We start from the raw sequence: 19,419 nt of genomic DNA, 5'->3' as shown, positions 1-19,419 counted from the left end.
AGGCTTGGCTTGGGGACAGGAACAGGCCGAGCCATTTTTGGTGGAGGACCAGCAGCTCCACGGAGGACGTCGCCCGCAGGCCTCGGGGCCCGTTATGGAGTGAGGCCTGGAAGGGGATGGAAGGACTGTGGTGCGGGGCCCCTCTCCAAGCTGTCAGTGGGCGCTTGACGAAGCGTTCTGAGGTGGGGATCCTAGTCCCCTCCTTGCCCCTAAACGAGGGGGGGTGCGTGCCTCGAAGCGCAATTGCATCCAAAAGGTATTGTCAGCGTGCCAGGCATGTTCATGTTTGCGATGCAGTGGCGTGTCTCAAACTGCTGTTTGGACGAGCTGAGCGCCATGTTATCTAGGCCCTTGCGAGTCGTAAAACACAAAGCGAAAACACGCGTTGTGAATTTTCCCCCCCGGATGGCACGCGCTGCCATTGCATGCATTCACTGTACGCATGCACACACACACACACACACACACACACACACACACACACACACACACACACACACTTGTTCATTAAGTGTGTATTAACTTTGTTCTAGTTGAATGTGTTCTCAATCTCTCCGAAGGCAATTCTGATATTAAGGTCAGAGTGGGGATATCTCCGTATCATAATGCATCTATCACCTCTTAAAACTTGGCCAGCGATGTTTAATTGCATGTGATGGCCAACATCTTGGCCTGCCATATGTCATTAGACTATGGACTAAGTATGTGCGTGCTCTGCATAGCCCTTAACCTCATTAATGAACCCAAGTCCCGACCGTCATCTTCATTGGCATAATCATTACGAATAATTATTCTCATCTCACGCTCTGCAAAGACGTTTTCCTTGGAATATGTCTTTAATCTGCCATGCCTCAAAACATCTGCTCGGAGGTAACAAGAGCAACAAAAGAACAAAAGCCAAACATGATACTGTATTGTCTGTCCGTGGGTGATGAAGACCAACGTGAGAAGACAATGATATAAAACGTGTTATTATATCGTTTTATACGAGCATACGGTTAGGTATGTGCACGAGACACACAGCGTCAGCAAGCTTGGAACTAAAACGGCCAGGCAGCAAAAGTAGCTGCGTAAAGTTAACCTAACCAAATCCAGATTTAAGGCTCAGTTTTCCAGGTGGGCGTTAAATTGCAGGAAGTAAATTCATTGCTATTCAATTACCTCTGCTACTAAAAGCACAATTACCGAGTTTTACAATATCACGGCTCCTTTACGGTTTCCACGTGAAGGAAGGACCAGAGCATCTGCCACACAGTTCTTGGCTCTACCAGGGAACACTCTTGAGTTTGTTGAGTTGTAAACGTAAAAACAATAGAAAACAAAAAAATGAAGGGGGACTGATACCTTGATACTAAGCTTGAACAAATAAAAAGGACCTTGGTTTACTTTTGAGCGACAATATATTACAATAGGTCAGAAGTTGACCGCCGAGTACAAACAACAAAACGACTCATTAGGGTTTGAACATGGTAAATGTTGGATGACCTTTTGGTCCTTTTAAGGCCTCCATGCGAGTTTCAGAGATTTGTATGTTAACTGTTTGATGCTGATATATACGAAGGGAATGACTTTCTTTGACAAGGCTCTGCGCCATGCGTACTGCGTAGTATTTATTGTGCATTTCTGTGACTAAGTGTTTCGGGGTGTGTCCCTGAGTGCAGTGTAAGTGAAACCCGATTAGAAACATGTACACGCTATAATTTCCCATTTATGTCTGCAATTAACCTCAGCCCCGTGCGTGTACACAGTACATCACTGTTCCATGCCTGTCCTGGCATCAGCATTTTAACTTAATTAGAATCGTACAATGATCTAAGGGTCTGGATTGCCATGCCTAATGGCCCACTAATGATCTCGAATAAGGAGACTCAATTATTAAAGTAATTCTGCTGTATATTCACAGGAGGAATACATCACCTTGTACCAAGGCTCCCCTGTCCTGATTCTTCAGCTCTCTGGCAATCAGATGCTAGTGTTAATACAACAGCTGCCCCTCCTCAGCCTGCACACCGACCCTTTGGATCCTCTCGTTGCCGCCCCCCCCCCCCCCCCCCCCGATTCTCGTCTGTGCCACCCCCTGCCTGGATGGATCCATGACACGGATCCATCCGCATGGCGCGTCGGGCACCCATCGCCGTCCCCTCCGCCTACACCTCCTCGCTCTCTGGGGGTTTTGACGGCAACCACTTTAGCTGTCTTTCACTTTCTTTTGACGGATCACGGGGCGGTAGCTCCGACCGCTAATGCAGGCATACTTCCTCTATCTCCCCCCCCGACCCCAAACAGTAATTCAAGGGGTGTGGTGAGGAGGGGGTGATGGTGCCATGCACAATAGCAAGTGCCCGGCGTGCCTAGGAGGTGACCATAGGGCTCTTGATGTGAACTGACGAACCACTGATATCCCGCTCCCTGCACCCGACATGGGCTGACTTGCACGACTCAAGATGCCAATGCTAATTAATTAGCATCTAATTTTCCTTGAATGCGTGCAGTGTGTGTCTGTTTGTGTGTGTGTGTGTGTGTGTGTGTGTGTGTGTGTGGGGTGCGGAACAGGAAATGGTAGCTGGACCATGTTGGCGTCCCCTCTCCCCACTCGCCTGGAAGGCTCCTGCTAATTGGGTCAGCGTCATTGGCTCCTTCAGGATCACGGGGCAGATAATACATTGAGGTGGGGAGGAGGAGGATGTGGAGATGAGGAAGGCAGGAAGGGAGGGCCCCGCCAAGCCAGAGGAAGACGAGAGAGAGAGAGGGAGGGGGAGAGAGAGAGAGAGAGAGAGAGAGAGAGAGAGAGAGAGAGGGAGAGGGAGAGAGAGAGGGGACGGTTGTTGATGATGATGGTGGTGGTGGTGCCGGGGGTGGGTGGTGCATCTGGGGTAATGGCCCCAGTGGCTCAGAACTATAAGTGTCAAGAGTCGTGAAGTGAACCGACAGCGCCCCCATGTCTGATCTTAACGCACGTTAACACAAACGGAGGAACGGAGGAGGAGAGAGAGAACACACGGCTGAGTGTATTTCTGCTACCGTTCAGGAGGTAAATGTTTACGGTTGGATTGCACTGATTGGTAAATGCACCCCAGAGAGCCCACCTTCTGCGTACCACATCCCCCGCAACCCCACCCCTACTTTAGCAAAGTCCAAAAAGGCGAAATGAAAAAAGATACATCCCGAGACGGGTGATTTGAGCGTGCGTCGGGGCCACGCCCGTACGTGGTGGTTTTCATCACGAGGGCCTCCCTGCCACTGTTCTCTGAGGGTTCAGCAAGAAGTGAGGCACGGAAAAACTTCTGCCCCGCCGTAGATGCCTTAGAAAAATAAAACAAACTTCCACCCTCAGCGGTAAATGGTAACCCATGACCGGCGGTGACAAAAACACCCACAAAGAGAAGGAAGAAATAGAACGGCTAAGTGAAGGTATACTTCAGAGAATCTGGTTTCCTTGACCACATCATCACAATGCGAGTACACAGCTCCATATTGAAGCCAGACCCCATGAATTGGTGGTGGTGGGGGGGGGGGGGGGGGGGGGGGAGAGAAGCCGTGGTTCCACACAGGCAGAGGATGAAGCCACAACAAAGGATATGAAAACTTCATAGACTCCTGCGTTACTAAAGGGGGCGGCCCCAGCCAGGACCGAAATAAAACCCCTTCGCCGGAGCCCTGGATCGTAAAAAACACTCTTCGTTTTCCGAGTAAACCTCACTTCATGTGCGAGATGAGGACACACACACGGACGCACGCACCCACACACACGCACCCACAAAGGACAAATATGCATGTGCATTAACACACCAACACACAACCCGTAACCACTCTCTTAAATTCCATCTTGTAATATCATCTGACATTTCTGATAAGCATTTCGGTCAGCTGATGCAGCCATGGAACTTTTCTAATTATTTTCCCCACTGCCCCCTTTTTTCCTACCCTTTAGGAAACGGAGAGGCGGTGCCCTCGGTACACAGGGTGCCCTTTACTCTATCTCTCGTGTGTCTCAATAAGGACTCAAATAAATAAATCACACATGATCCGCATTTAGTGTGGTGTGCCGTGCAATTAGGCTTAACATGCAAAGAAAGAGACGAGACAAAGAAGAAGAAAGAGAGCGAACCAAGGATGGGCTGAGAGAGAGAGTGCGAGACACATCACTAGAACAAAATGAGAGAAAAAGAGAGAGAGAGAGGAAGAGGGAGGGAGGGGGGGATATAGACTATCCCACATCACTAGGTGTGGGTGTGGCAGCCTAAGTTCTGGCGCGACTCCCTTGGGCCCTGTTCTCCTGCCATTCTGTCACATGAGACGATCTTGGGTTGATTATTTGCATGGCTAGAGGGCTGGGGGGGATTTCTGTGGCCCGGGAACAGACACGGAGGCATTGGTCGGGATTCAACTCCTTTTCCCACATCTCCTGGTCACACTTAAATAGTGTGAGCCAGGCGACGTAGCAGCGAGGCTTGCATGTGTGTGTGTGTGTGTGTGTTGTGTGTTTCTTTGAGAGAGTCTCTGTTTAGTTTGTGAGCTCATTCGAGCTACAGGTAGGCTGAGCTTAACAGACACAAAAGAGAATGTGAAAAATCGGAGGTACGAATAAGCGCTCATCGCTTTGTTCCTGATTTCGTTAGGGTTATGCCGAGCCATTTGTTTCTTTGGCACAAAGTGACACAGAGTAAAAGGTAGCAAGAGAATAAAGAGAGACAGAGGGAAGATAATCATTTCCAGAATGCGGGAGGGAGAAAGGAGGGAAGGAGTGCGCCGGCAGCCATCCTCCAAGGGCGATTGTGCAGGAATATGAATAGGGAGCCTTTGGACTAATTGAGGAACCTGGCATGCAAAACCAAACAGACAAACACATTTTCCCACCGCAGCCAAGGGGTATGTTCCAGTTAGGGAGGGGCTCATAAATCTGAGATGAGCCGCTTGGCCCCTCTCTCGCTCTCGGTCTGTCTGTCTGTCTGTGCGAGGCTGGTAAATATGGAGAGGAGATGGGGATAGAACACCTCTCAGGGGACGCGGGGCTGCGGCCATATGGCCCCTCGGTTGGGCCAGGACAGGCAGAGTGGACAGGGGCCAGTCTTCTTGCTCACACAGCACCGAGGTCACCCCCCCACCCCCCAGCCCCTACACACACACACACAATCTCCTCATGCCTCCCGCCCCCCCCAACATCTCATGTGGGACCTGGAGAGTGCTGAGGAAGGCCAGGAGAATGTGTGACCTCCCGTGTCCCCTCAAAACTGCTAGTTTGACCCTCCTGTCAATCTGCTCTTCTCTGGTAAAGGGGATAACATGATGCACGACAGCCCTGACTCAGGGATTATACTGTGACAGTTGGTGTGTGTGTGTGTGTGTGTGTGTGTGTATGTCTGTCAAGCAACTGTGTTAATTCTAAATAAATGTGCAGTATTATTTACTGTTTGGCAAATGACAACTTTTTCAGAAATTTTTTGACACTAATATTCAAAGCAATTTACAGTGACTCCAAATACATGTCATTAATCATTTGGGCAACTTGCTCATGGATGCCTACAGAGGCTGAATTGGGGGATCAAACCCAGAACCTTTCTGCAAGGAGTCATCAAGCATCCTATCCACGACATTATCCTGTCCCCCAGTACGTACATACAGCATTCAAGAAGTATTTTTTCAAAACTTACTGATGTTAATGTGGACATTTTCGGATGTGATGAACATTACCTCTGGAGGTGACCAAACAGGAGCTTCATGGTGTCCAGGTTGGGTCTGGGAAGCTGCTGGATCAACTTCTTCACAGCCTGCACCTTCTGCCTCCGATCCTTGGTTTCTGTACAGACGAGGAGCAGGTGCACGCATGACATTACATATAAGTTCATCAACTGTGTGTGTTGTAAAGTGATTCATTGACATACTTTGAGTACTCTAATTGCTTTGGTAATTAAAAGTCACTCCAAAAGTACGGCATGACATAGTTATCACAAGTAATCAATCAAATCAAATAGGAAAAAGATTCACACCCAGCATATTACCAGGAAAAGCAGTCTTTGCCATGTGTAGACGGATCAATATGAGAGACACGCAACTTGTGCACTTGCATGAAAGCCGCAACCATAGTGACTTTCTGTAGAAGTTGTTGATTACAGGAAGCCATTAGTTGCATATTCTTTCACAGTGTAACAAGAGCCTTGATTACTGACCAATTAGAGACCATGTGGGGATGAACACTATCACACTCTTCCTCGCGGGACTGTGGATATTGGCACTAATGCAGATGTTGGGAGTGTAAAGGAAATGACCCACATCCTCCCTTTTGCTCCAGCTTTTGGAATCTTGATCTTTGACCCAAAGGGACACAGGAAGCATCGAGACAACAATCAGGTAAAGAGCCACGAAATGCCAGTGAACCGCCCGGACCCCAGGCGGCCCTGACGAGTCTCCTGAGACGACTCTTGCCAGCAATCAAGAGGAGAAGAAAAAAATAAACCTTGAGCACATGGGTCAGATAAGTTAGATTATCTGAGTGGAGAAAATCCTCAATTAAGTCCTCAAAGACCCAGGGACATCAATGGCACCAACGATTCAAGCTCCTTTTCTCCCCAAATTTCGGAACAGCTTTGCTCGCTAATCCAAACAGATGTTTGCCCTTGTGTAAATCTATTCAATTTAGGAACAGTTGGGCCCACATGTGCATGTGTCTTTACTGTATCATTCGTCAACTTGCCCCAAATCAGGAAAAGTTAGAAAAACGAGGAAGGCATCCTTTTAAGTGAAAACCGGATCCCTCCGCTTAAAAGCAGAAACAAAGTCAACACGTGAGCCGCTGTTACTAAGCTCCACATGTCGCCGTATCCAAGCTACCGCTACAGCTTTGCCGCAGTTCATCTGTTGAATAAGCAACCTGTTTATTTCATTACATATTTTCACGCTTCGACTGTTTTTCAAAGTGGAACACATTCCCACCGTACATCTGTCGTACGCGGCAAACTGCTCTCACTCTAGGACGTCTCCAAGCGGTCCGAAAACAACAAACCCCGGATAACCCACCCACGAGAGCGCTTGTTAGTCCCCCGTCCCCGCCGTGCCCGGAGAGAGCCCTATTTAGGTTAAGCGGGTAACCTGGAGAGCCGTAATGGCGTCTGCCCCTGTGTGTTCTCATTAGGGCCAGGTTGTTAGCAGACGCATTCAGGACAATGTTTGGCCCCGCTGTCTGTTGCGACGCTGAGGCGCCCCTTGAGCACGGCGACAGCAGATGTCGGCGTGTACACCGAGCTGGCACAGGCACAGGTGGCAGATGCCCTCGTCGGGTGCCAACCCCCGCCAGTCGGGCACAGATGGACAAGCACGTTCAGGGAGAGGGAGTAGGGGCCCTGACCTTCTGCCGTACTGTAGGTGAGCTCCTCGGTGGAATGCGCAGCAGCACATTTTTATTTTTTTATACCCCCCCCGTCCCCGTCCCCTTGAGGGATGGGAAAAAATAGAGTGTTTAAGGATCGTCCCTCCCCCGGATCGTCGCTGTCGTCGTTGAGAACGGACACAATTCAAATACGGATTCTTTAAGTACGAAAGGGACGGAGCGCCACTGCTTTTCCGATTCCGACGAAAAACCGATTTTTTTTCCCGGCATCTGTTGTTGTGCGCAAACTATCAGCATTTTCCCTAGTAGGCTTTGAAATATTTAATCTAGTCTCTATTGCTGGCACAATGGACATGATTCATTAATTACTTTGCCGTTGGTGGCAGACATATTGGAGATGCCCCTCAGCCTACCATTGTGGACAGATGGTGCGGACGACGTCATTAATTTAAAGCAGGCAGAAATGCTAAGATTGAGCCATCTAAATGTGCTGAATCACCCGGGCTAACGACGCGCATCGGGAGTGAACAGGAGCGAGGGGAGACGCCCCGCCATGCAAACCTAGCCAACACGCAACAGAGTCCAGTTACAGCCTCAACCGGCTCCTCGATCTCTTTGTGGTGAAATAATATTATCGTAGATCACTCACGATCACCATCAACAAACACTAAAGGTAACGAGGGTTTGGGAACATGATTGGGGGAAATATTGTGGGCGAGTGACTTTTTAAGTGGCAGAAGTCTTAGTGGTCATTAGTCATGTCAGGTCCCTCAGAAAGGCCCCCGGCCTCGGCATCAGGCTGCTTTTCGGGCACCTTGAGGGACTAAAGTGATTTATGGCCTGTTATGACAGGAGACCATTAAAACTCCCAGATGAGCTCTGCTTACAACAACACAAACAAATATGACACAGTGGAAATGAAATTCAATATAGTGACAAGAGGGGTGGGGAGGATGTAACGAGCTGCAACAGGCCCTTGTTCAACAGCTCAACTGACCTGGAAATGAACAAGGTACAATTTGTTTGTCCTGCTTGTATTGATTTCAAATAATCAGCAAGCGTCAAGGATCATTCCTATTTTGTATTTGTTTAAAGGACAATTCCATCTGAATTTTCCTGAAAAAATAATTGACTATATATACCCTGTATGTATATATATATTACGTTAATGAATTCCCTCAGTAAAATATATGATTTAACCAGACAATAGCCTCAAGTTTTTCAATGTATTTAATTATTATTTTTGTTCATCCCCTAGATAAGTGTTTCAATCGGTGACACAGTGACTGGATACACATTCGGTTCCTAAAACTGCTGTGTATCTAATCCCATTACAAATAGAGGGACCTAGTTTGTTTCAAGACTGCCTGCTGCACAAGGCTGTCTCCAGGCTCGCTGTACTGGCTTACCCCGGCCCCGTCAAGGCAAATATTAGCAGAAAGCAAATAATCCTGCAGGTTGTGATTAAGATTTTAAATGGATCCCAATTGTGTGCTTTTGGTTAATGAATAACAAAGTCTTAGAGGATGGCGCTTGTAATTTATTAAACATGAAAAGCTCCTTGATGAAATATAGAAACTAGATATATTTTTGCATTTCAAACGATTTGCGTGGCCAGCTTACTTGCATGCAAATGAGGTGGAGTTTCAAAGAGTTGTGAAAAGAATTGCGCTAATAAGTAAGATTGAATTTCTCTGTTTCACCGCAATAGGTGTCATCTCGATCAGAGGTAAATAATTGAAGGGCGGCACGACATGCACACAAGCACAATTGTGCAGCCTGGAATTTATTTATTCCATCGTTGCATATTTATGCAAGGGTTTTCGCTCCGAACCCCACAACAGAGAAACACACAAACATAATTAATACTCATTAAGAATAAGTGAATAATCAATCTGACTGATAATGGCTCTGCTGCGCTCAATAAGTCTGTCGGCATCAACGAAAAATACATTTCTGAGGAGCAGAACACAGCCTTTGTGGGCTTATGTGTGTATTGTGCAGCAGAGGTAACAAAGGCTGGGTTACATCTGCGACTTTCATATGATTTTCTTTCTGTAATCTTGATGATTAATTTAAACAAAGCCGCACCATAAAAATGTACAATAATTCCTATGTAAATGGAGTTTCTTTGAAGCGGTGTGTTACTGCGGATGACCTGGAACTAGAAGTGGACTTTACCCTTTTTCCAAGACAGATCCATATTAAATATGCATCTCATGGGCTGACCCAATTGTGGCCAACCTTGCGTTATATAGAATATAGCTGTGTGATGCTGTTATACAGATCCTTGGCGGGCATTAGAGTTGTGATTATGAATATGAATATGGATATCCAAAGTTAGGATATCCATCTGTCAGTTTGTGAACATGTGAGTCCTGTGTTCAAAAGCGGATTGCGCCGGTAGTGAGTAACTCACACCTACAGGTATACCAACACTTGCGCTTTGCAAAACCCAACAGATGTCATTGGCTCTCTTCAAACACGACCATATTCTGAGCTTTTTTTCATTTTTTTACCCTTCTGTGTTAGTAGTGTGAATACATTTGAAGGAAGTAAATTCAGTTAGTTTGATGAGTGTGTTTGTGTGTGTGTGTGTGTGTGTGTGAGGGGAGGGGTGAGGGGGTGTAGTCCCTGGCATAGCTGAGATTGTGAAGCGGTATTCATACTATCTGTTCTCGCCTGGGTGGCCCAGTTACAAACTCACATGACTCCATTTCCATGGTTACTCAGGGCACAGACAAGGACCAAACAACTAGGGAAAATATGCCTTTACCTAATTAGCATTTTCAAAACGGAATAACATTTTTTTTTCTCGACTTCTCGCCAATTTTTTTATTTCCGTGCGACTTAAAGGGGAAACATTTTTTTAATAGAGGTCAACTCAAAACGGTAAAAGCGAACAACCACGTATGCATAGATATGCGCACATGTACACACACACAAACAAGGCAGCCGTGCATTCAGACTAACGCATCGATATCAGTGCCACTGACAATACTGAATAACCCACAGCCTTGCACAAAGCCTCACTTCTCTACCCGTTTACACATTCATTAATAGTAATACTTAAAAAACACATTTACATATCCCCCCCCCCGCCTTTACCTCCCACCTCCAACCATAAAAAAAACTGAAACAAGCAAAACAAAAACAGCCCCATCCCCAACAGCTTTACTCCTCAAAACGACATGTATGTCACCGCTCGACGAAGATAAAACTCAATTCAGCGGGGCTGCATTGATTTTGCCGGAGAACAAAAAGGCACGCTTGTCTGTGGGACAGGTGGCTGGAGATTCCAGATCCCCCGCTCTGATACTGGGGCCACATGAATAATAGATCTGGCTACGTCGGTGCCAGGATCGTGGCCTGCAAACACAGCTGCTCCTCTCCACCATCCAAGAATGAACAGCTCACAGGGTGGGGGAGGGGAGAGGAGGGGTGGGGGTGCATGGATGGGGGGGGGGGGGGGGTGGGCCCACCTGAGCACCCCGGCTCAGGGGTGTGTGTGTGTGTGTGTGTGTGCCCGTGTGTCTGTTGGTGAGGGGGGTTTGGGGTTTGGGGAGTGGGGGGGGGGAGGTGAGAGAAATAATAGATAATGACTTGTGAATAACCACTTCTGCTAAAGAGGGAGAGAAACAGGAGAGAATGAGATGAAGATGGGAGAAAGAAAGGTAGCGAATACATTAAAGCAACAACAAACGTTGCGTCGACCCAAAACGTATGCAAACCATGACTACAATTAGTTTAAAATGCAGATGAAAAACAAACAAAATTGCGTCATCCGTTTTGTAATCTGTAAGAAACTCAAAGTTATAGGAACATCCGCAGACGACTGCAGTGTCAGACGGGCTCCGCGGGGGGCGCACACGCATGTTAGGATTTGAGCGGCGGATTCCAACGTGAGTCTAAGTACACAGATACGCTCGGGCTTCAGAGTCCCGCTCGGTTGAAACCTCTCGCCCACTAATCTGGCAGCTGGGGGATATCAATTAGGAGGGCTGGTGATGTGAGCCCACTGTAATGATCCCACCTCTCTTTTCAACACGGCCCATCCAGAACCTCAGAGGATCTCCCCCTTAGCAAGGCAACCCCATTAAGGGTTGAGCCAAAATGGCTGCCGAGGTGCTAATGATGTCGACCCGTCTCCTAAATCAGCACCAGGAGACTGCTTCCCCGCGCCCTTAAATAGAGGCTGATGGATGGCCACAGGGCAGAGAGTGGCACGCATATCAATATATGTCTTGTGACACGGCCGCGGCTTAGCTGCGGCAAGTACCGATTTCTGTGTGTTTGGAGGAAACACAGATGCTTATCGGACTGAAAGATGCAAATCAAGTCATTCCCCAGTGGGCTAATATCACGTAGATCTAGGTTATTCAGTTTTTTCATAATTTCCTTAGAAGACGTATAAAGGGTTAAGTGGATGGCAAGCGAACGATCCCCTCAGAAGTGAGCAGCTCAAATCACCGGCAGGACTGTTTAATCTGCGAGCGAGCGGAGAGACGCCGTCGAGGCTGTCACACTCTTTAGAAAAAAAAAAAAGTACAAAGCGTTCGTTTGAAATGTAAACGAAGGTGCTCGGGCAAAACATCTGCTAACATCTCTCTCGCTCGCTCGCTCTCTCTCTCTCTCCCTTTTTACCGGTCCCTCGTACTACCCACATCACGTTTAGTCTCCTGAATCGCGGTGTGCGAGTCTCCTCCCATGGCCGTTTGATCTGGCGGGGGAGGGGGGATGCAGGGAAACGTGTAGCAGGTTAGGATAATTACTCACCTCCTGCTATGAGGGGCTTGCTCCGCCGCTAATTAGTTGTCTAAACGCTGTCTGTGACTCATCAACAACGCACACGCTTATCTGATTAAACTGCTGGAACCACCTTGAGTGCCACTGGGTATTCTGGCCTACATTTTTTTGAAGGCATGTAAATATTTATTGCCAAATTATGCCCCCACCTTGGGATTGTTGGCAATCTTGCTTTCAGGGGGTTTATATATTTTTTTCTTGTCTTTGGGGTAGAGCGAAAGAGATGAAAGATGGGCTAAAGATTCGATCAAAGCAAGACCGATTATGAATTATTTATAGGACGGACTATCTGAAATCAGTAGCCTCCACAATTTTGTCGTCAATTGGGCAGATGATATACGATATATATACATGCTAGACATACATAATACCGAGCCAAGCACTGCGCCCTTATCTCAAGGCTATGTGAGCAACTGAATACGTTAAATAAACACGCCTCAGGTTTGGAGGTATCATGTGTTCGAGTCACACACTAAACCCCCCACATGGCTCAGGTAGCGTTTCAGCGCCAGACACAGACCTTTAATGGCATTGTTTATACAAGGTTACCGCGACGGCGGCGACATCCTGCCGCCTGATAGGCCGGGCGTCTCGGGGCCTAATTGAGAGGTGAGACTGTGGTGGGGTTGACAGATGAGTGGCTGGAGGATCTGGTGACAGCTCAAGTCTGAACCCTGGATGGAAGTGAGCGGGGCTTGGTAGTGGGGCGCTGAGGCACCAGAATTCCCATTCCGGTTTCCCTGTTGATGTTTTGGAAGTGTTGTATCAAAAGGAATGTATGGAAATGAAAGTGGAATGATTGGGGATTTTGAGGAAAACATGAAACATTCAAAATAGTTTTTGTAAAGATAGCTATAAGCAATATATTATCGAGTTATCTAGGCAGTTTGGTTGAGTTTATATATCTGGTTCTATTTGTTTATTATGTATTATTATGGGGCTTTTTGGAAAGAAAAACACTTTCCTCTTGAAAATAGGCTGCCAATCTTTTGTACCTTCATAGATTGCCTCATCTCATCCGCCGTGACGAGCATAATTGCGTTTCATTTTCACACTCTTAGAATCGAAATTGCGATCCCAATTCATCTGAAGTGAAACATCACGGCTAACTCCGGACTGACCAGCGTCAAGGCAGGCATGCTATTGATTGCGCCTCTGTTGCTAGGGCACGTAGCGGAAACATCCACTTTGCTTATCAGCCCAATCCCCAGTGGTCTCCCTCTCCAGCTCGCAGAGTGAGAAATAGTTTAGTCTATAACTGAGCTGCCTTAAGGGACAGGAATTCTAGAGGCAAACAGCGGCACATACTGTAAACAGGATTAAGGCTAATATGCCGCTGGGCCAAATGAATTTTTTCCTATGTAAAACCTCCGAAATGCATAAAATCTAGTCTTCTACGAATACCGAGTGCTACTCTTGACACAGTACAACCCGACGGTTGTGATCGGGGCTGAGCCCGGGTGATCGGATGTAGACGGCAGGAACATGACATTTAAGGGGGTGAGACTTTGACAAACAAATATAAAAAGTGAAGTATGCGCACCCGGCCCCGGCCAGGATGGCAGGGTTTGGCCTGACACATGTGGTGTTGACAGCCACACGCATCTGGCCCCTACTCACTTATTGCCTCGACGAACAGCTCGAAGAATCGGAAGGGAAACAGCGGCTCCGGCAGCTCGCGGAAAAACATCTTGAGCGCGCCGGTGACGACGTGGATGTCTTCCCACTGGCTGGCGTCCAAGTCGAGTTCCTCCTCTGGGAGGAGAACACCAGGCAGGCCGGGGACAGGAGGGAAGACAGAGGGAACAACACCGCTTTAATTGGGAGAATTAGCCGGGGCTAATTACTATGCTAATGTTTACCTGCTAACAGCAGTGCACGCTAACAGCCAGGCCCTCCCTGGCTACCCAGAGGTCTGGCGCCACATGTTTTTTTTTCTCTCTCTCTCTCTCTAGCTCTCTTTCTCTCTAGCACTCTCTCTCTCTCTCTCTGTGCGTTTGAGGCAATATAAGCCTCTGCTGAAATCATTCAGTTTTTAATAGGGCTGAGACCAGAAAGTACCCCTTTGGTAGTGACACAGGCCATCAGGTAGACAAGCAATTCAGAGGAAAGCGGCTTCGCGTTGCCACGGGAGAGACGGCTAGCTGTGCGTGAGCCACAGCCAAGATGACAGGCCTGAAGGTCTGAGAATGCAGCTTTTTTCTGAATGGCATAAAAGTCACATTAGGGTTGTACACTGTGCTGGAAATGTGCCATCCTTCACCTACTGAGACAATTACCCTTTATGAGATGATAATCATACGGCATCAGGGGATGCGCTGAACAGTTCAAACCGGGAAGGAAGACATTCTGCGGGCAGGCAGGGTTTTTAGAATAAAACTGCTGTGCCCTCGCTGGGATAATCTCAAAGCCCACGTTTGTGTTTAGAGCTCATGGCACGCACCTCCACATAAAACGGTAGGCTTGTGTAATGGAATCAGGGAGGTCTTTTTTTTGTGTGTGTGCAAACTTTGAGGCAGCCTCCTCGACAGCTGACCCACTTGACACCTCTAAGCTTCTCACTTTGAGGATCCGCATTATTATGTCTACCCCGGTATGTATCAACTTGAGCTAAACACGGAGTAGGGGGGAGAAGGTGGGGGGGGGGGGGGGGGGAATTACTGTCACTACAAAACTGCCGCTGACAGTAGAATGGGTTGAGTGTAAAGGTGGAATAGGTTGAGCAAACGCGTATTAAAAGACTTGTCGTCTTGTGACACGTGCGTCTACGGGATTCGGAGGTGGGGAGGGGGTAAAAAAAACGGACGACAGCCGTCTCAAGCTGTCCGTTTGCCGCGACCATATTGAGGTGTTTTTTCTTGCGAAACAGAAATATAGCCAGAGTCGGAGCAACAACAACACGATGTTAGGAACAAATGGGGGGAACAGAATGGAGGCACATGGTGTGACCATGACAGAATGCAGGGAATGCTGGAAATGTCAGTGATGTCACTCTCTCCACCGCCGCCTTGCGCGGTGCGAGCAGCCCTCCGACACGAGAGCTGCTGATCTCGGAGCAGTAGAGGGTGACTCTCTCTTCCAAGACTGCTTCTTCAGGGGTGGGTGGGTGGGTGGGGGGGGTCATGCCGTTTCTTTGGCGTCATTGCTGAGGTCAATGTTCAATTTGTATCTGTATGTATTTATTTATATATTTCACTCCGGACCCCACTGAACAGATGCCCGTTTGTTTCCCGGAGAGAAGTGCCCATGGACATGCCATCTCACATGGAAACGGTGAAGCAATTGGGGATGATGCGATGGATCAATTGCGCTTTTTTGGCGCGGGAACCCGTTAACGTCAAGCTCTTTCCACCTATGTGTCTGCGTTTATAATAACATAACGAATATCAAATACTTCATATTATACAAAGAAATACGTTTATATCATTTAATGACATTAATACAGCAACCAGAAAACCACTCAGGATTAAACTAAAGTAAGTGAACTATGACAGAAATAACCTCAAACAGTCAAAGCAATCCATAAAATAGAGCTAATGAAGTTAAAGAGGGGGGGGGGAATGAATATAGTGGACCAACCTTGATCCACCATGAAGCGCAGCTTCTGGACGGTAGAGAGATTACCACTCACTCTGTAAATGCCATCAACTGTGAGTCCTGGAAAGAGAGAGAGAGAGAGCGATAGATAGAGTTACAGCGCCAAAGAGGGAGAGGGTAATGCCATGAGTTCAAATGTTAGAGGAAATTGAAGTCGAAATCATCGGTGGCGGCGGCGGCGGCGGCGGTGTTGCACTCCTCCGTACCGGCTCCTCAAAAAGTAGTGCATACTAGTAGTTACAATTTGCCTCGAATAAAGAACATCAATAGCAATAGCAAAGCACTCGCAGATAAGCCAGGAAGAATTAAAATTCAAGAACAAACAAAGCAAAAAAAAAAGAAGGGCAGGCGTCGATTGGGTGGCGTCGTTCTCGGTCTCCAGTTTCCATTGTTGATTGGGAATGCGGCAGAATCAAGCGTTAGTGAGCCTCGTCAGGCTCCTGGCTAGCGCCATATGGCTCCATTTCACTGGGAGATTTTCAGGACTACTTTGATTACAGAGTATGCCTGCCATGCTGCGATGCATCCAAGGACGTGGCGGTAGTCTGCCAAACCAGCAGTCACAGCACTGACAGCCTGTCCTGCTTTCATTGTTCCGACTTTAAAAAACGAACAATGTTTTTTCTTTTTTTTTTTTACGGCGCCCATCTAAGTAAAACAATGTTCAAATCACAAGCATTTTGTTCAACGTGATTCTTTGGACGTTTAAGTCAACGTTGCGTAGATGAGAGGTGCTGTGAGCCCAATAGCACACGCAAGCAAGCACAGCCTGAAGGGGTATATAACGGGACATAACCTGCAGGTATGAATGCATGCAGCGGGAAGGCGAGGAAACCAGAGAAAACAAAACATGAGTACATTCCATGAGATGGCCTATCAAGCGGCCTTGCCGCCTGAGGCATGGAATCAGGCCACCGTCATTTTGGGGACACTGTTGTCACAGCTAGCTCGCTGGGCAGAGGTAGCCAGGGTGACATTTTCCTCTGCCCTTTATATTGATTGCACTAATGACGGTCCACATTCCGAGCATTTTGACAGCGCCACTAAATGTTGTCACTGTTGGGCTAACTTGAGGATGTTGTTGGCCTGGAAAACCCAAGGAGACAGTGGGAGTCCTGTTCCAAAGAGCCCCGCTCATTGTGTCCTACTAGTGCAATGTGACCAAATGTCAAAACGGGCCCCGGCAAGAGGTGAGCCTACGATTCAGCTCGCCGCTTTGATTGTGCTCATGGGTAGATAAAGGAGGGTTTTGTGTTTTAAGTGTGTGTTTGCGTGTGTGTGTGTGTGTGTGTGTGTGTGTGTGTGTGTGTGTGCGTGCGTGAATTATGTCTTGTTGCCTTCTCTTTCAAAGCACTCTCTCACTCTTGCCTCCGCTTGAGTTTTACTTGCCTTGAAAAGTTTATTTTCTTCCTGAATGAGGTCCATCATGGATCAATAAACATAACTGAGCTTTAAATCATAATTGCCCTAGTGTAAAGAGACTTATAATCAGTATTATTTTCTCAGCAAGTTTATCAGGCCACCACAATCTTACCCCAAGATAACTAATAGTCCCGAAACAATGTTCTAGCCAAAACCACAAACAGAACCCATTACACAAACACATAATTCACTCTAAATTTTCGGGGCGTTGTAAACACTGTGAAGTAGACTTCATTTTGGATGGGAACCAAAGTGGAGCGATTTTGGGTTGCTGGGGAGCGCTTTCCCTTCAAGGGTTCAGCCCCCTTTTGCCTCAGCAAGTATGCGAGAGAGCCTGGGAAACTGGAAAATCCGACACACTGTGCTCCGGAGCGCTAAGCGGCGATGACCCAGACGCCGTTCTGGTGGAGCTCGGCGCTTCAGACCATGGGTTTTTCAACTGAGTCATTGAAAATGTCAACAGTATGAAAATAAAGTATAAACACAACATTAAGACGGCTAAATTAGGTAAAACGGTGTATAGGGTGTGTTTGTGTATGAGGTTTGTTTGTCTGTGTGTGTGTGTGTGTGTGTGTGTGTGTGTGTGTGTGTGTGTGTGTGTGTGTGTGTGTGTGAACATGGGTCTTTCCCCGGTAAAGGATCTGGAGCTGAGAGAGAAGATGCCTGACTCCTGAATAATGGGAAATGCATTCTTGTAAAGCCCCTTTTCCCACACAGATATCATGGCTTCAAATCTCTCTTCCCATACACAAAGCAGGAATAGCAAACTGCGAGCTGTCAACGGGCGCCGAACATGAGAACGTACCTCGTCGATCCACGGTCTCCAAACAGAGCTTAACGAAACTTGGCACAGTGCTCCCTTCGCGTCCACAAAGTGTCAACAAGTGGCACCCAAACACACGGTCTGCAGGGGGAAAGGGTTGAAACAAGAGCAACGTGTTGAACTGTGACGACACTGCATTCGTACGCAATACATCACAGACCTGAAACCTGTTTTTGGCTCCACCATCTTGAACTTGTATTACTTTTATTTGAACGCGAACCCCCAGTCTCCCCATTAACTCCAGTCCCAGTCGAAAGGCAAGGCGGTGTCTCGTTTTGCAACTCCTCACATTATGCTGCAAACATTTCCATTGCTTCATTGACTTTGCAATTTGTCCAAATGACACGACTTCAAAACACTAAACGTGTTTTGAAGTCGTGTCTCCCTGCAGACACGGCGTGGCTCCGTGAGGCTCCAGCCGCCGCTACCGGGGCCCTCCCCGGCCCATTCGCAGCAGGCCCGCCTGCCACGGCCTTTCCAGCAGATCCGGCGTCGCGGAAGAGCGCCGTGTGCGGAACACGGGCGTGTGTTTTTTAACACGCCAGCCAATGAGATTCTCTCATCCACGCTCCGTCATGGCGCCTCTCCCGCCGACGCCGACGCCGTAGCTCCTCCAGCCCCGTGGAAACATCAAAGATCGCCCCCGCGTCGCCCCAGCTCCCCGCACCCCCTCTTGTTTATACACTAGAGGGGTGGGGAGGGTGAGCCAAATACATAAATGACTCCAAGCGAGGCACCTTTGCATACAAAATGCACTTTCCCTCAACGGTTGCCAGATAAGCTAGGCAGGGAAGAGAAGGGGAGGAGGAGGAGGAGGAGGAGGAGGAGGAGGAGGGAGTACGGATGGGGAGGTGGGGTGCAGAGCGGAGAAATGGAGTGAAATTACCCCTCCTAAAGGAATTCAAATAACCCTCCCGTCGCATGGATTTAATTTGCATTCTGAAGAACGATAGGGAGGGGAAAGAGCCGAGTGGAGAGAGAGAGAGAGAGAAAGAGAGAGAGAAGGGGGGGGGGGGGGGGGAAGGTATGGCGCGGGTGCGTGATTTGAGGAAGCGCACACACACTCTCTGAAGTGGCTTTTGCCCACCAGCTCTGCCAAAAAGGACAGTCTGGGGGCCACCTGCCCCACTCCTTAATCCACAAGTATTTCATTTATTCTGTCAATAACGTCCTCCCTCTTTGATCTGCCGTTTGTCCCGTGGACACAACATTAAAGGGTCTCCTTGAAGCTGAGGGGGAAAGATTCCAAATACCGTTACCTTCTTCTAAGGATTGCAAATGTGCTTAAATATGCCCTTTAATGGTGTATTTTCCTCCGACCGTGAGCTCAATAAATTAGTTCCCCCCTTTGAGGAGCGGCGGCTGTGTGTAGCCGCCTGCAATCGACGAGGTTTGCTGGAGTGAAATGCATTCGGTGCGTCTATCTGTCGCCCGTTGTTCTTTGACT

General features: G+C 48.0%; 1 protein-coding gene across 2 annotated transcripts in view; it reads right to left on the bottom strand.

The window, feature by feature from the left end:
• The window catches only part of arhgap15 (Rho GTPase activating protein 15), a 43,198-nt gene that overhangs the window by 2,974 nt on the left and 20,805 nt on the right, over positions 1-19,419 (bottom strand). For both annotated transcript variants that reach the window (XM_079732025.1, XM_079732024.1), the window contains exons 9-12: positions 17,955-18,053; positions 15,710-15,787; positions 13,751-13,885; positions 5,692-5,797 (exon numbers count right to left, since the gene is read on the bottom strand). In XM_079732025.1, coding sequence (XP_079588151.1) covers positions 5,692-5,797; positions 13,751-13,885; positions 15,710-15,787; positions 17,955-18,053 — 418 coding nt within the window. The remainder of the gene's footprint in view (positions 1-5,691; positions 5,798-13,750; positions 13,886-15,709; positions 15,788-17,954; positions 18,054-19,419) is intronic.

The sequence above is a fragment of the Pollachius pollachius genome (genome assembly GCF_949987615.1).
Source record: "Pollachius pollachius genome assembly, chromosome: 3".
In the NCBI taxonomy this organism is placed as follows: Eukaryota; Metazoa; Chordata; class Actinopteri; order Gadiformes; family Gadidae; genus Pollachius; species Pollachius pollachius.
This window is presented reverse-complemented; position numbering and strand designations above follow the sequence as displayed.